The sequence below is a fragment of the Anomalospiza imberbis genome, chromosome 2, assembly GCF_031753505.1.
Source record: "Anomalospiza imberbis isolate Cuckoo-Finch-1a 21T00152 chromosome 2, ASM3175350v1, whole genome shotgun sequence".
NCBI classification, from domain to species: Eukaryota; Metazoa; Chordata; class Aves; order Passeriformes; family Viduidae; genus Anomalospiza; species Anomalospiza imberbis.
This window is the reverse complement of record NC_089682.1, coordinates 80,178,889-80,197,338: the sequence shown is the minus strand read 5'-3', so window position 1 is coordinate 80,197,338 and position 18,450 is coordinate 80,178,889. Positions and strand designations below refer to the sequence as shown.

Here is an 18,450-nt window from a genome sequence, read left to right as displayed (position 1 = left end):
GGAGGCAGCAATAGACTGAGACCTTGGCTTTCCAGGAGAGACACAAAGGTAAATGTGAAAAGCTCAGGAAGGATTACTTCCAGACCTACTCTCAACTTTAAATACCTGAGCGAGCTATGACAAGAAAATTATTGAAAGACAGGATGAGAGGACAGGTTAGGAAGGTAGCATACTAAATCGCATTCATCTTATTTGCTGCCATGATCTTTTAGATAAATTCAATTAAACTGAAGACATTAATAAAAATTGTTGGAATCTTACAGAGTTTTCATATTAAGCTAATAAATAAAGTCAATACATCAAACTAATTCCAGTCAAACTGGGTTGTTTTTGTAGAAATTGATAGGAAACCTGCCTATTTCCTATCAAACTATAAATCTTAAAAAGTAGATGCTCCATTATACCTATCTTACATATGAAATATAGATAATTTTAATAATTATTTTTTATGTTTAGATGATAAGGTTTTGGGTTCTGTTAATAAAGCCTTCCTAATATTAAAAAAATGCAAACAAAAAATCAAGTAATTGAAAATTCTGAGCTTTTTAAACAGAGTTTGATATTTGCAGGAGATAAAGAGGTGAGAAGGAGTCAGAAAAGCAGTAGAGAACTGGGAAAACCCTCTGTTGCTGTTACACTTTTATAGGTAAGACAAGTATAACTCAGAATCAGATACATAAAGAGAGATAATCTAATAAATAAGAGAGAACAAGGAAAGGTCTCATTAAATGTACCACTTCCCTTATTCCAGTCCTCAAATGATCCTTTTCATGTTTAGCATTCTTTCCCCATTAGTGCCTCTCTTTGATCCCAAAAGCATTTTATTCTTCTATTTGCCTACTTCCTTGTTCACTTCCAGCACTGTTTTTCTTGAAACTTATATCCTACTAAACAACATATGAGAAAATAATGCACAGACACCAAAACCTATAAACATATAAATTACATCTCATCAAGAAGCCATTTGCTTGAACTTTTTTTCAATATGCTCTTGAGTTAGGATCACATCTTCTTGTATTATGCATTTGTACAATCATATAGCACAATGAATTAGAGATCTCTTTTCAGAATATAATCTAATTATAGAAGAAATGCATTGACTTATTCAAGAACAATTTTTTTTCTACTTACAGTTCAACTAACTCCAGAAATGTTCTGTACATTTTCAATTAAATATTATGAATGCTCTCACTCGCTGGGTAGACCAAACACTTGGGAAGAATTCGTCCTTATCTCAACTTCTAAAACTTACATTACATTACTTCTTCATTTTTAAACAGATCTTGTTATTGGTTTGTCATCTATTACAGATTCAGCTCATTAATGAATTGAACATATTTTATTCCTAGGTAGGGACACATACACACATAACCTTCCTTAAACTAGAATAAAGCATTTCAGTCTTCTGCTTTGACAGTAAATAAAAAAATACAGTGTTTTTTTTTTTCCAACATTATATCAAACCAGGCATTTCTTTTTCTATTTCCCTTACAGTACAATGCTTCAATGCAAAATGCATCCTGCAAAAGAGACTTAAATAAATAAACATTCCACAGTAAAAAATACACAATCTGCTTTTCTGTCTTCCAATTTTGTTGGCCATTTTAGTATTAATTGTTGTTTCAGTTAACTATTTTTTAACTGAACTATCAAATGCAATAAGAAGCATCCAGAATAATTAATAAAAGAGTATTATAAGCAGGAAAATAAGCCATGTGCTTGGAATTCTGTACCTGTTTTGTCACCTAATTCAAATAGAAAAACCAGCTTATCTTGTCCCTAAACACTGCTTTCTAGCAGGCTTTGGTTACAAATAATCCTCCGGGGAAACGCCACACCAGTTGTTCAGCATTATCCTTTTAGATTTGTTACCCTCAAAGATTTAGGCCAAACATTTTTCTGGAGAAGTTTATCTATCCTGTGCTTCAGGACAGGCACCTTCCGTAACAAGCACATGGCAAATGATCTTTTCAAAGATAATCATAGCTGAGCTAATTTTGAGAAAGGAGTCAACATGCCTGGAGATATTTAGAAGGCATTCAGATGTGGCATTTAGGGATGAGGTTTAGTGGTGGACTTTGCAGTCCTAGGTTAATGGTTGGACTCCATGACCTTAGAGGTCTTTTCCTAAAGGAGTCTATGATTCTAAGTCAGCATGGGTATTGACAGACTCCTAGGTAGCGTTTTTCAACATCTGGTTTTTAACATCTGTAAAGACTTTTCAACTTAGAGGTGTCTTCCATAGTATCAGAGGAGAAACTTCATGGGTCCCAGTTTAAAGTTCTCTTGGCATATCCCCAGTCACTATTACAATTGTAATATGGTCACAAAATGCCTGGTCACAGCTCTATGACTTTCTGACCACATATTAATTAATTTTTGAATGCTATGAAACATGAATTCAAATGACACAGACTTTGAGAAGGTAAACAACATTACACTCTCAAGTAAAAACATTTTGAGTTCTTTCAGAAGTTGGATGAACTGTCATAATACTACCCTTAAAGATTCTAGAGTGATTTGAATTCATTATTTAATCATATGAGTTTTGTACAGTAAACTACTTTTTAAAAGATATTTTTTTAAAAGAAACAAGGGTAAAATGTAGAAAAAATAGAGAATATGCCCACAAAAAAAAGAGGAAAAATTTTGTAAGCTTAATTTAGTTTCTATCTTGGTTAAAAGATGCTTACCAAACTGTTGTTTCCACTTGACTGTCGTGCAGCTGTCGATTGTCTAACTGGGCAAAGAGAGGAAAAAGAACCTGGATCCCTCCGATGGAATGAATTGCACTGTGAATGGAGTGGGTTACAATAGCTTTCACATCCTAAAGACATAAAATAAAGGAAAAACCACAATTAATCTCAATTTTAAAGGACAGTTAAAAATATAATTTTGAAGTACTTTAACAGTACTTCAAATTTGAGTGCAGACCTTTAAAAATTTTGTTTCAACACTTATACTTCAATTATACTGACTTTATTTAAAGGCAAACATTAAACAGAAAATTTTCAGTATCATGGCAAACTGTGCCTTATAGTACGAAGTCTGTATTTCTTATGGAATACTTTTTTCCTTGCTTTAGAAATGAAGCAAAGAAAGAACAGTTCAAGTGAAAGTTGTATTAAGAGCTGACAGAGCACAAATGAGCAATCTCTGTACACTAGCAGACAAACCCTCTGGGTGATGTTCAGCCAACAGTAATCACAGAACATCAACTAAGCAGCACCAACCTGAAGCATGAGAGCATGGGGGGAGTGTACAAAAATGGAAGGATTCTCCTTTGGTGAGGATTCAAGGCATAGCTGAGCATCAGTGGCCTTTGCGTTATAGGTAAAAGCGATGCTGCTTGCGAGTTTCCCGTCATACAGCACTTGTTTATGGTGCTCAGCCAGATGAATGTCACTCTCGGATTTAAATTTGAATGTGCTCTGAAAAAAACCCAAAAGTTTTACAAAGTAATGAATTTAGACAAATTCCTTGCCACAAAATGTGCAAAAAACTACATTAGAGTTGAGAGGGAATAAATAAACTACTAAACTTTGCTTGCATTTTCCAGTAGCCTAATGCTACTGAACAATGAGATAGATTTGCTTCTATCTAGTCTACACCACATCAATGTGTCAATACATTATTTGGTATTTTATGTATTATCTCTCCTTTCAGCATCAATATTTACAAGTTTCAGAAGTAATTATCTTAAAAAAACACACACATTAACCAACCATAAAAATATTAAAATAAAATGTAGGCATAAAACACATTAAAAATAAAGAAAAAATTAAATGTGCTGCATTTTAGTTTATACAACTCACTCAAATTAGAATATAAAATGCTATACCATGTTGATTAAAAGAATAGTTATTTTTGAACATTTAAAACCATGCTTCATTAACAGTCAGGAGTACTTACAAACAAGGCACTTACAAAAAAATCCAAAATAAATCATAAATGCCACATTTCACATTAATTATTCTCAAATTCAGAGCTTTTCCAAGGAAGACTGAAGAATTTTTTTATTTTTAAACATATCATGATTCATATCTGATCTAAAATTAAGTTTTTTTGGCAACACTGATATATCAATAAATCACAAGAAGACAGATTTGTCTTTCTGCAAAGCATTGTCAGATTTACTTGACATATAACAATCATTTAACAGAGGCAAAAAGACAACTAGCAGTAACACAGTACAGTGCTGTACTGATGCAAGGAAAGCAAATTTGGTAGAAATTACCACCATTTTATTGTAAATGAAGATACAAATACATGTGTTTGTATGTGTATATACATATATATATAATGTTACTGCTAAAATATTTACTGAGTTTAAAATAATTTATTTCTGAGATTAGATATGAATCATTTCCCTTGCTTTCACTGCATATAGTGATCACCCTTTGGTCCTATCAAATATCCCCTTTCCCCCACAGTGTGAAATCCTCTATCAATGAAACTGTTGAAAGTACCAGCACTGCTGGTTTTGTTATCCATGTTAAAACAGGAAACTTATAAGCTATCAGCTTCTCTTTCCAAACAAATTATAGGTTCCTACCATTGATGTAACCCCATAAACCCCAGAATTCTCAGGGCTGCTGGAAACACTGAAAAAAATTATTTTGATTACAGCCAAACAAGGGGAAAGCGCATCTGCTCAAGTGACTGACACAGCAATATAAGGTCTGCTGACTAGTACCCCCTTTGTATGTGGGCCAGAAGCTGAGCAAACTGGCCACTTGACTGGAGCTGCTGGAGAACCCTTGGAACCCTCTTGTCCCCACCTTGCACTGTCACAGTGCATCACCTTGGTGATGTCCAGCAGAAGGGAGGCTGCAATGCTGAAAAGGTACAAGACAAGCTGCAACAAAGATAGCTCCCTGTGAACATCAGAAAACACTTTTTCACTGTGAAGCTGCCCAGAAAGGTAATAGAGTTTCTGTACTAGGAATTATTAAAAAACTGTCAGGAGATAGTCCTGGGCAACTGGATCCAGGTGACTCTTTCTGAGCAGGAAGGACAGAGGACCTCCAGCTTCCAGTTGCAACCTACATCTTCAACCACTCTGTGATTTACACTTGGGTTAGAAGTCTGTTCTGTAGAAAAACTACCAGCACTCCCCCCTTGTTACTCTGTTCATACTGCAAAGCTGTTCGGAGCCAAAGAGACTTCTTTCAGGCTAAAACTTCAAATATCCTGCAATAGGTGATATTCATTCAGCCCACAGGATCAGACTACAACAAATCCAAAGTAAAAACACCAATATAACACACTGTGAGTATTCAGTCCTCAGCACTAAATGTTTTAATCTAAAAATGTGTTCCTATTGTGCTACACTACTTACTGAAGTAGAAATTCCCAAAGAAGGAATATTATGCTTAGGACTCGAGAGCTGTCTCTCTGTTGATATGGCTGCCTACATCTCACTTATCAGGAAATGACTGCTACAGATGACAGATTTGTCCTGAGGAAAGTGACATGTATTTCACCCCAAAGAGGGCATCTTAACTATACATAGAAATATGTCCACACTTTCTGCAGAGGAAAAACAATTTAGTGATTTCACTGATTTCCAAAGACATCTACAAGATGCTTGTACTCTATTTTAATGTTTTACCACATGAAAACACTTATTACCCTGAAAATGTTTCATGCCTCTCAGCTTTTTCAGATTCCAAAACTCATAAGGTTTTTTCACTGTACAGTTTTTCACAACTTTGCTGTTTAAATAAGTTAAAGTGCTTTAACAGAAAATCTTATAATCTCATTACCATAAAATTTTGCAATGCTCTAAACTGCTTAAGTTAAATAAGTTTTATATACAAATTTTGACATTATTTTACCTCCTCATTGTCAGTGTTTAATATGCTGCAAGAATTTGAGATCACTATTTGAAAAACAGACACAAGTTATGAATCAACATAATACTGCCGCACACTTTTTTTTCATAAAAAACAAGAATGAAAGGAATATTCTGCCATCAAAGCCGAACAAAAGTGATCATAAATTGGAAACTCTGGTCTCCTAACCTAATAGACTATTGTAAAGAATGTAAAGAGAGGCTAAAAATTCTGATATATGCTACTTCTTTTTTACTAGCATTGATCCACAGAAAGAGAAAAGAAATTCAGTGTATGCATACTGTACTGGGGACATGGGAAAATGCATCCACAGGAGGGTAGTAGAGGCTGTTGTGTATATGCAACTCTGAGGTCTGGAACAAGCAGTCTGAGGGCATCAAGACAGAAAGAAGGAGCCATGGATTTAACATATTCAATATATGGTAAAAATACATATAGAGGATCCATATAAAGTATGTTTGTTGCTCTCCTACAGAGAGAGATGAGAATTACTTCAGTACTGAATTCTCCAGTAAAAGAATCTGTGCTACATCATCAGCAGCTCTCCCCCTTCCTCTAGTAGCAAGACTGCAGCTTTTTAATTTACTATTCACTACATTTTGCCCCTGTAGGTTCAGCAATCATACATAAAATATTTTCTTGTCCTATATAATTGGTTTAAGCAAACTTGAATTTTTGGTGCTATTTTGTGTCTGTATTCATGAATGAGTGTATTCTTACTCCAACCTTATGTGACAAAATGATTGGTATTGCAGCACTGATCAAAAACAAACTCAGAAGCAGCATATGGAATAATCTGATAACTTGCTTTGAAATGCCTGTGGGAGGGTTAAGAGGAGTGGCACAGATTAGAACAGGGCTTTGAGAAACAGCCTTTTATAAACAGCAGCAAACACTGGTATCAGATGCATCTCTTCCTCTCACATTACCTCCCCTGCCCCTCCCCTCTGTTTATCAGCCACTCGGGATCCCAGCACAGACAGGCTCTCCTCTCTTTGCTGCCTGGGAACAAGGATGGGCAGCAGGGAAAGCACAGTGAGAACAAGGATGCTGCTCTCATTTCCTTTTTCTTTCTTCAATCTCAAACAACTGAAAGGGTCCACAGAATAGGTAATAGTCCTGTTCAGCAATGGCAAGGCTCAAAATGAGTGTGCTTTATTACCTGGGAATAAAGCACTCACAGATAAAACCTGGGAATGCAAATATTGAATCACAATATATTTCTACTAAACATAGTTTCAAATTTCAAGATACATTACGGATTAATTTGGGAAGACTTAATGGGGAAGAGACAAATCTCATGGTTCTACTGCCAGTGTATTTGATTCTCTTCCCCTTAAAAATTTGATTATGAGTAATTTCTTTGCAATATCTACTAAGAGTGTCAGTTTCTCATTATTGCTACTCACACAATGTGAGTTTTTCTTTAAAAAAGAAGCCACTTGCTACAGTTGAAAATGTAGTATTTCAAACTAAAACATCTATTTGCTTAACAAATTTTATTATTAGGGCATGCTGGTTATAACCAAATGCACTCATAAGAACATGCTGAGCAAGATCAGCATGGAAGAACTATGAACTGTTTCTATGAAACTACACTCTGTGCAAGAATGTCATGTGCAATTAATAATATGAGCATTATACATAAATATGCAAATATTTGATACACATAATAAGACTTTTTTAAATGACTTCTTCAGTCATTCCTAAAATCTCTTACTTCTACCTGCACCACAGAACAGGAGTGGGAGAAGGTGCAACAGATGCATTTTTATCTGTAGATCAAGCTCTCTCTTGTCCTGATCTTTGTGGCTTCGGTGTCATTCACAACATTATTTACTATGTATATCAACAGATATGTGCAAACTGTCCCGTATACTGGTAGATTATGCAGATTTCTCTGTTTTCCAAAGTTTTTAATGGCAGTCATGGTAGACTAGAGGCATTAAGAATGATTGTGAGGGCAGCTGAATGAGAGCCAAAATTAGTCTCCTCTCATGAGCAAAGTAGGTAAAGGAATGGTCACTTCCCCTAAAGAATCAGATTCTCAGATATAATGGACCAAAGTATGAATTTTAAATCAAAGGAATCGCCATATACTGTCATAGGAAGGAAAAAAGATCTGTATGAAGACGTTTTCAAAAAAATCTCAACTATTTTGAATAAATGTATTTATTTTGATTTATTTTGAATAATCCTTCTTTGGCAGAAAAGTTTGGCACAACTGGAGTTCACAATTCATCTAAGGTCTTTTTAGGAGGAGTTGAACTGCTGATTTTCCCAATTGGCTAACAGTACTAACAATTAGAATGAACAGGAAATGTAGTGAACTACTTAAGAAAAGTTTCTGAAATGCCAGTTTGCATCAGCAAGTTGTGTAAGAGTGAGAACATGAATTGAGGCTCCTGTAGATTATTAAATCCCATACTGAAGTATTCTGAACTGGTGGACTTTTGCACCAGCACAGCACCTGAAAGGATTTACAGAAATAACCTTAAATGAGATATGAAACAGGCAGGCTTTGAGTGAAAGCTACAGTTGGTGTCCTGAAATCTCTAGACTACAAGACATGGTTCCTTTTTTGGTTGTGAGCAGATCTTGTGCTGGAAAAAGGTCAAAAAAAGTCTTATATTTTTCTCTTCCTTTTTGGGGGAATAAGAAAGTCAGAGAAATGAATGTTATTTCTAGGGTACTGCTCTGGGAGCCTGTTCTTTTTATATGGTATTTAATAGTAAAATATACTTCAAGATTTTTAGAAAAGGAAGAAAATTCCTTCAGAGAGCAAGGGGGCATTAGCTGTTATGTGAACATAACCCAAATCCAAAACCATGAAACACGAAAGAAGAATTTCCCCAAAATATTAAATATATATGACATTTTTAAAAAATCACTAAGAAGCTACAGGTGTGCAGAAATGTAATTTAAGGGAAGCCTATGAATCAAGCGGGACAATTTGACAACTGTAATAAGGTTAGTACAGTAACTATTGGAAATGTCATTTAACATGAAAGCTCATATCCTTATCCACCCCTTCAACAATCAAAAAATATTACATATTAATTTGTACTTCTTGAAACACACAACAGCTTTATTCCTGTTTAATATCACTCCAGTATGTTTCTGCATACTGGAATTCAGTAATTTAATAAATTCATAAATATTTACTACATTTATTATTAAGAAATATAAGGCTAAATTAATTTTTTTGTGTGACTAAATAATATTTGCAGAAATATTTGTCTAAACAAAATACCGTAAAAAGTTTGGAAGAAAATACTCCTTTTTTGCACAGGTGATGGGCTTTTCTTAACTGACTTAATATTTTTAATTTCAAGGCAGATTTTAACCATTAACTATATGCAATAGACTTCTTCTCCACGTAATCCTGATATATACATGGTTATTTACACTACATAGATATATGCCATAAAAGATATTTCCAACTGCCTCTGTCATTCAAGTGCTAGCTAAAATCAAATTATTAAGAGTATGCATTTTCTACACACAAAATTAATACTATTAGAATGTAAATGTTGATTTTTACTTATTACTTTTACAAGTTTTTATTTTCAGAGTATGTGATATGTATTGAAAAACTGAAAGTCTACTTTGGATGAAACCAGAAATTTCAAAAATTAGAAAAAATAAAACTTAGAAATACCTGATAGCATAAACTGAAATTCATTATTGTCTACCTAGTGTTAAATTAATTTTCAAATATTATCTATAAAGGAGTTTCTGCAGATTTCTGTGAAGTATCTGTGTTGTTTTTCTCAATGAAATAATACAATACACACCCGTTCCAAGACTAGACATCTAAGTTTATGCATGCACCATTAATTTATCCAATCTCTCCCCTCAATATCAGTGACAAAGTATGAGTAAAAAGCTAAACTTTTACCTTAACAGGACTGTCTGACACCATGCATTTGAACAGAAATATTTTATTATGCCTTGTTGAATGTTAATCTGCCTTAACTCATATTTTTAAATACAAACAGTAAAGTTATTTCTCTGGTATTCAGTGCAGCAAATACAAAATTTCTCTAATCTGATTACGACCCAAAGTAATTAATTTCCCATACAAATATAATTCAGCTATGCTTTAAACAAAACTTTTATCTTTCAAAAAGATGGTAGAAAATTAAGGTTAGTTAGGATACTTGAAAAAGTAGTCATGTTGCTGAAAACAAATCACATGAAAAAAAATCTACATGATTATAGGAGTAATATTCACATGCTTCACATTTCTTCCAACTATATCTCTCAATCATTTTATTTTTCCAGATTTATGCTTCTTAAAATCTGGTATTACCTTATATCCAGGTCCTAACTGATGTATTGCAAAAATCTGTGCTGGGTTGAGTGCTTCAGTGAATACATATACTGCTCCAAGTTGGCCACAGAACACTCTATTTGCATCAGCAGTCTCCGAAGATCCAAGAAAACATTTATCATAGCTCTGTATCAGAAAGAAGCAGTTAATAATGAAATAATATTAATGCACAGCTACTAAAGCCATAAATAAAGTGAGACATAAACAAACAATTATCATTCCTTTATTACTAGCCTCTGGTGAACATTTTAATTTTGAATTTTGTAGCAGTAATTGTTTTAGAGGTCCATACGACTGGGTGCTAGGATTTGTTTTCTATTAATTGGTCAACATATAACAGAGAAAATGAGAATAGCACATTCAAGTACAAAATAATCCCTCCTATTGCCTCCTAGGAACATGACACACTTGGACTTTCTTGTAACTGTACTCAGAACTCCTACTGCTAATACACAAGAACACATGCTGATATGTCTCCTTCTTTGACTGCTGTGCCAATAGAGCTGAACACCTCTAGAAGAAAAAAACAAAACAAATACAGATTTTTCTAATTTGCAGGTGTTGCGTATTTTCCCTCACCGATTGCAGCCTATGATGATTTGATTTGACCTTAAATCCTCTTCTGCCTTGCAGAAGACACACAAGAATACACACGAGAGTTGTTATTTTCCATTCTTTCTTCCAAAAACTATCCCTCCCTTCTGCTGTTAACTATCCCTGCCCTTCCATCTGTCCACATCATATTATTTCAGATTAGAAATTATATTTTGTGGCTATTTTGCAAAGATTTGGTAAAGTTTTTCAGGTGCTTCCAAAAAACCTACCTAGAACAAAGACCTGAGAAACCAGAAAACATGATGCAGCACCAAAGGACAAGAGGAAGAAGCTCAAGGATCTTTAAAGGTTATTCTCTCAGCTTCCTTGAGTCATAGGTGCTTTATTGAATGGAAACAAGGATCTGACATCACTTTTTGAGCTGAGCCAATCGAACCTGCATTAGGAAACTTGCTTTTTCATCTGGTTTAACTGCTGAGTTTTACCTTAAGGAAAACTTTTGTCAGTCTAGAGAATGAAATAAAATATATAGTGCACTATTACAGCAATTGGTCTAGGTGGATAGGCTGTTAACAAGGAAAAGGGGACTCAGATGTAAGGACAGACAAAGATCTGGAGCTCAGCTTTAAGAACAGGTGAGGGAAGAAGTATCCAGGATTTTGTCTATTATTTATCCTCCTTTAATTTACCTCTTTTAATTTTCCCCCTTGGAATTTCTATTCTTTTAAGCATTTTTGAAAAAAAAAACTTTAAAACTTCTGGCAAAACCCCTACATCAAAATTGATTCACAAAGTCATATCCATCATGTACAGTGCAAAAGACAAGTTAAAAGTTAAACAGACCCCTTTGACTCCTGGTAAACCTAATGGCAAATTTTTAAAAAAATTTTCAGTTACTTTACTCGAGTCCTGCTTAGCCTTGAAGGCTTCCATGACAGTGTGCCATTACTGTCAGTAAGTGTTACATAAATTAATGTTGAGCAATTGCCCTTTTCAATGGTTATTTGAGGAACTTGTCTGAGCTACTGATGCCACCTTTTTCCTAGTTGATATTTAATTTTTTCTGAGACTACATCCCTGCCTATTATGAGGGTATTTTCCTGGATTTCTCTAGTGACCATTAATTGTACAACAAATATTGTAGCTCTCAACAGATTCTGAGTTCTAATTATAGTTAAGTTCTAAGTTTGTTAGCCTCTAGTAATTTCCTTTTCTTTTTTAATTCTTCTCAGTTTACACTTTCCCATTTCTGGCACTTCATTCTTGATTAGGTGTTTCCACTTATTTTAATTGGAGGGGAGGGCTAACTCCTGATTTCCTGGTAATTTTATCCACTTCTGTTCCAGATGCCAAGCAATCTGTAAACATAAATTATACCTTGCCATGCATGTCACTCCACCTTTTTGCCATAATCCCCAGCTATATTTACCCCTTGGAATATAAGCTCAATGAGTCCTTTATCACTAGCCATGGTATGTTGTATGGGACATGAAAACAATCAATATCGGTCCTTCTATGGTTTTATATATCATTAAATAGTAGTAATGAATTTGGAGCCAAAAATGGCTCTATGAAAACAGAGTATCAGCAGCATTCAAAACAGAAACAGCTAATACAAAGATGTTTACAATGTCTTCCCCTTTTTCATCGAAATTTGTATCTTCCCTCAAACATTTGGGTGAAACATACTGCAAATATTTAATACATGGAGGCTCAATAAAATGAAAACATATCTCTTCAATATATTTGTGAAGAATGCAGATCTGAACCTATAATGAGTACATCATGTAATATCCTATATCTGCCTGGCCACATTACAGAAATAGTTAAGAACCCAGTAAATTCATGGCCTGGTTAAATAAGAATGAATTCTAAGAAATACAAGGAAAAATAATTTAAAATAAATTAAATAAATAGGCAGCTTTTTAGAGTTTCACTGCTTTTTCCCTCTCTAGCTTTACTTTCGTGTCTCCCAGGCTACATATGAAAATGGTAGACTGACGTTTTCTACAGCTCTTGCTTGGATACAAGAAGTAAATTTCAGATACTGAAAAAGCTCTCACAAAAATATTAGAGAATGGTATTGCAAAATCAGTCTGGGAAAAAAAATAAAATAAATTCACAATCTCTACCAAGACAAAACCTATGCTTAAAAAATTATATTCAATTCAATTCCTTAATGTTAAACTCAATAATGTAAATGTAATTAATGTTTTACTAGTGTAAAAATATGTTTAATCATAATGCATATTGTTCAGTGGAAGATTTGACACAGTGAGCAAATGAAAAATCTTGTCATCAGTACATTTAGCAATTTTAACATTATGTCTCAATTATCTTTCCATATTCATCCATAAAAAAAACTGAGCAATCAGATGCACTTAGTCAACAATATGCAGCTCCTGACCCTTTCTGTTTTCACAACTTGTACTTGTTAAATCAGTATAAACTACATAAATACTTATGCTCAACATGGGATGTAAAGAAAGAATGATTGCCTGACTTTCATAGTGTTTTCTTTCCCCTCAAAACTATTATAGTAAGGTATTTTATTGACATCTTTCAGGAGACTAAAGTTATATCCAAGTATAAGGGTATGAAGGTAGATGTTGAGAAATGAGTGTCGGAACCCAGAATGTCCCTTGGACACTCTTGGATGTTCCTGGCCCAGGTCAGAAGCATTTGAGACCAAGGCATGCAGACAGAAATCCCTGTGGCTTTGAACCTGATCCATGAAACAATTTACCAACCTTGCAGGAAGAACAAGAAATCACAAAAGTTTAGATATTATAGTAGAAGTAGTCACAAAGTGAAAGGAAGAATTTTTTGAGTGCTGTACGGGGGGTTTTAGGCCTTGTACAGAGGGATCTGAGTTTTGTACATGGGGGTCCAGAAGTTCTAAGATGGAAGGATTTGGGTGTGCCCTGTTCTCTTTCTTTCTTCTTCCTAACCTCCATGTTCATGGTGATGTTGGCACTCACAGATTGGTTTAGAGTAGAAAGTCACTGTTCAATATAGGTGATGGGCATTGGGGAAAAACCATAAACATTTAACACGCAATGTATGATATAAAAGAAGGCACCAGCCCCCTGGGTGTCGGAGTGTGCCTTTGCCTGACTGCTGAACGGACCGCAGCAGCTCAGGAAGAAAATCTTTTAGATAACACACAATAAACTACCTTGAGACCGGACGACTGAAGACTACTGAGTCTTTGGAGGCGCAGGTTGGAGGAGAGACTTTTCCACCTTTCTGGGCCACCCCAATCAGGGAGTGAGCCCGGACAAATGAGCTGGATAATTGCTTAAGACTTGTCAAGGGAATACTTTTAACAAGTCAAACTTTATATGAAACAAGAAAGTTATAGTTAAAACAAGACCTTCTCTTCCTAGGTAATGCAAAATAGTATGAAGCCTATGTACACACTCCCCTATTTTTCCTTTTATGTATTTTATACATTTACATTCATACAGATTTCCTGAATTTCTAGATTTTTCTATTCTATTTCCTACTATTGACAGAACAGATTTTTGTTCTTAAAAAATAGAGAGCTAATGATAACTAGTGTCTTTCATAGCTTAGACTATTATCCAGTGGACAAAATAAAAACCTTAGCACATATTTAAGACTTAAATCAAAATATCTAAAGCTTGGCAAACCAATTTCACCTTAAGAAAAGATTCATGTACTTTTGTTGCATGAGAAAGTGGAAAATACAGTGAAGAAAATACAAACAAAAGGAGCAGCTACTCCTGCTAAGCATTTGTCATTAAGGATTACTGATCCCCGCACCATAACAAATAATCCAGACCAGATCCTTTGAGACCTCAGCTGGTTTTTAAGTCATCGCATTTCACCTATCATAAAAATATTTATATTACCAAGGAAAAACCATGCTCTGCAAACGCTGAAAGGCTAGCCTTTTCTTGCAAGTCAAAATGCTTCCAAAAAACCCCAAAGAATGGAAATCAGAACCTTTGGAAGGCAGAGCTCTCCTACTTTAATTAACATGTAATATTTAAAGCTCTCCCTTTTCAAATCCTATTTTGCCTCTAGAATTTAACAAAAGACATTTCCCTAAGGCTTCTTTATCCCTAATAGTAGTCAGAAAGAAATGAGAACCATATTATAAATAAAAAATAACAAAAGTGTAGTAAGTTGATGAATCAAAAAACTCTGAAATTCTATCACAGATTTAGCTGAAGGCAAAGAACAAGAAAATAATTTTGTCTGCCTTCCACAGCCAAAACTTTGAGCCAGAAAGAGCAATATTTGCTGCTTCATTAGGTCCAGGCTCTCAAACTTTCCAAAGTCAAAGGTACAGAAAGAGAGAACATGTATTCACAAACTCAAAAAGTCAATAATATTACATTTTATTTAGATGAATAGGAATAAATAAAAGAGACATTTAAAAAAGAAAATTTACAAGGATCTTGTGAAAAAAATGTAACACTTTTTTTCTTTTTGAATTAACCTTAAAATGAAAAGTGATGAGAAAGGAAAACCAATAAAATCTTACATCATTCGTGTTAACGTGCCAGGCCATGTCACCGTAGGATACCAGCTGACCATTGACGTAACAGCGTATTTCACTGTTTCTCCACCGGTTGTAGATGTGCACAATGCTTATCATGTACCACTGGAAAGACATGAAAAATCAGTACACAAGGGCAGTTTTTGTGCTATAAAGCAAAGTTAATGAATAGCATAAAAAATGAGTGACCCATCTCAAACTTACACAAAAAGATGAGTCCTTACAAACATATAAAATTAAAAATTCAAGTCATTGGGACTTCATGTCCAGTCACTAGAACTGTGCCTAAATGCAATGATGTACCTACCTTCATTCCTTTATGGGATTAGAGGCAAAAATGTATACATACAATTTAATTTCAACAGTGCAATTTAATTTCTACGATATTCTGTAAAAAACACAGCTGAGTTTTGATAGGAAATCCAGAGCTATGTGTTCTTAACCTTAACAAATTCATATCACACAACCTATGTCTTTGCATCACAGCTGTCTACCAGAAATTATTAAATAAACAGGAAAAAAAACCCCACAATAGCAAGTTTTACAGCCCAGGTTAAGATGTCATCCTGATTGCTTGCTCTGATATTTTTCCTCTATTCTTTACCATTCCACCAATTTTTGGACAACTGTCATATCATTAAAACTGCATTAAATAATCAGAGAAGTCACTGCAATTTAGTGTTTCCAGGTACTAACTACTATGGTGATCTTTCCCATAATTTGTTTAAGAGGAAACATTATGTCCATGACAAATTCAAGAACAACTCTGGAGTCTTCTTGATTGGAGACATTTGAAACATAACTGGACAAAATCCAAAGCAACTTGATCTAGGAGTCCCTTTTGCAAGCAGGGGGAGAGAGCATACGGTCTCAACACATCCCCTTCCAATCTAATTGACTCTGTGAAAATGTCAGCTTGTCTTAAAAATAGCCTTTTGTATTCTAATAATTGGGAATAATAATTGACATTTTCATCATCATCCATTTCTTGATATCTTTTTCAATTATTATATTTTGATTTCCATGTTTAGATAAGTCCTTTTTTTTTCCAAAGTAGAGAAGTTCTGCCACCCTTGGGGCTTGTTGACTCTCTTCCTGAGCTGGGATAAGTAGATACAGGGCCTACTAATATAAAATTCTGTCTCTCTGTCAGAAAAAATAAAAGTAGATGTTATCACATGCTGATTTTAAAATTAGACAAAGCAACGAATTACAAACAAAACAACCTGCAGCAAAACACATTTTGACAATCAGCATTACAGTAGTCATCAAATTGAGCTGTATTCCTTTACAAGTCTATAATAGCTATAGATATGAGAACACATTTTACACATCTGTTTCCAGGTATTAAAAATATTTTTTTCATTTTTCCCTCCTTTAAATATACAACTATCAAAAGGTAGAAAAATGCTGCTGATCATACAATGATACTTCAGAATATTTCATTGCTTGTGTTTTCAAGCAAAAATTTATTGGGCAATGCTGGAATAAAGAAGTGCTGCTCCAGCTTTGGCTTCTGAAGTCATGTATGGAAAGTCTATTTTCAAGGAACCATGAACAAAGTAATTTTTGTGAGTCACTGTCAACCTCAAACCACCCCCCCCCCAAAAAAAAAAACCAAAACCATAACTGTCTGCGATTTTTCTTTCAAAAGGCTTTAAAACTATTTCTGAAAACATAGCAATTTGGATTCAATCTCAACTTCCCAAAGAACTTCATTTTAGTTACAATGGTCTGTACATTGCTAATAATCTGTGCTCAGGTACATTGTAAGAAGCTTTGAAACAGTCTATTGGATTTTGTCATTAATGGTGTATTTGCTCATAGTCTTCTGTATTTCTACATTTAGGCAATTTCTCTAGCACTAGCAAACACTTTTTTTTAAGAAGGAAAGGCAGCATTTTCCTACTACACAATGAATCAAACCAAATTGTTATGATCTCACACACAATTTTTCTTCAACTTTTAGTTGAAAAAAATCCTCTTTTTTGCCTAATATTCAAAGTCAGCAATACAAATTTCTTTCATATTCATCCTGCAGTTTCCTTCCCCATATTATTTTCTCAAAAATTCACAGAGGCCATGCCTCCCTCTGCTGTAACAAGAGCTTCTTTAGGTAGTACTAAAAGACCATTCACTATTCATTTTTTGTTTACTGCTGAAACCTGTCAAGTTTAGTCCCCAGCTGCTAAGTCACTAAGTTATATTTCTACTCCATAGGACAGCACAATCAGAGGGATGAGGCAGCACACTCTTAAGTATTTCCAGAATGTGGAACTTATTTCTGTCTCTGCTACAGTTAGTAAAGGTGTTCAGGATTAGAAACACAAACAAACAAAAAAAAAAAGCTGTTTGCTCTTGACTACACTGCTTTCCTGCTACAGTTTTACAAGAATTGATGCTGAGGCTGAAACTCAAGGGAGCAAAACCACTGGGGGTTACTTACACAAAAATATAAATTTGGAGTTTCAAAAAAGCAGTATAGACATATTAAACATAACATTGCCAAAGCTAGTTTAGCTCTGTTAAGATGTCAGGCTATTATACCACACCCACATTTTCTATTTGGGTATATGAAAAACAAATTTCTCCATATATTTTTATAAATGTTTGCTTTTAAAATATTATAAAATATACCAGTTGAGACATAACATTATAAATTAATATTACATATACTGTGAATGGTGTCATATGACATAGCAGGAAAATCTTCATATGAACAGAGCAGCTCTGACATGCCTACATAAAGCTTTTGACCAGGTGACTTGAATTTATTACTTTACTGTGATTCACCAAAAAATTTTTAAAGCCCTCATACCACATTATTCAGAAGTTCATTAAGGATAATGATTCTGACATATTCTATTGCTGAAATGCCTGTGTCTGTAAGCAAATGTCTAAGGAACATGGTACATCTGATAGCAAAAAAAAAAAAAAATCACACGTCTCATTAACATTAGGACAGTTAGCTGCTTTATAAATTAGTACACATTTTTTGAATATATATCTACACATCCAGATCTTGTACAGCGAAATCAATGTCATATCTAAACAACATGAAGAAAATCAATTTGCATGTTAAACAGGATAAATTTTTGACTTCTTAGGACCAGGAATTATATTTGACAGGTTTTGTTTCCTCCAATATGCATTATGTACTTTAACACATG

At 34.3% G+C, this 18,450-nt stretch overlaps 1 protein-coding gene across 12 annotated transcripts in view; it reads right to left on the bottom strand.

Annotated features, from left to right (window-relative positions):
- The window catches only part of NBEA (neurobeachin), a 461,765-nt gene that overhangs the window by 343,452 nt on the left and 99,863 nt on the right, over positions 1-18,450 (bottom strand). For all 12 annotated transcript variants that reach the window (XM_068182009.1, XM_068182000.1, XM_068182001.1 and 9 more), the window contains exons 7-10: positions 15,266-15,385; positions 10,174-10,320; positions 3,234-3,431; positions 2,694-2,827 (exon numbers count right to left, since the gene is read on the bottom strand). In XM_068182009.1, coding sequence (XP_068038110.1) covers positions 2,694-2,827; positions 3,234-3,431; positions 10,174-10,320; positions 15,266-15,385 — 599 coding nt within the window. The remainder of the gene's footprint in view (positions 1-2,693; positions 2,828-3,233; positions 3,432-10,173; positions 10,321-15,265; positions 15,386-18,450) is intronic.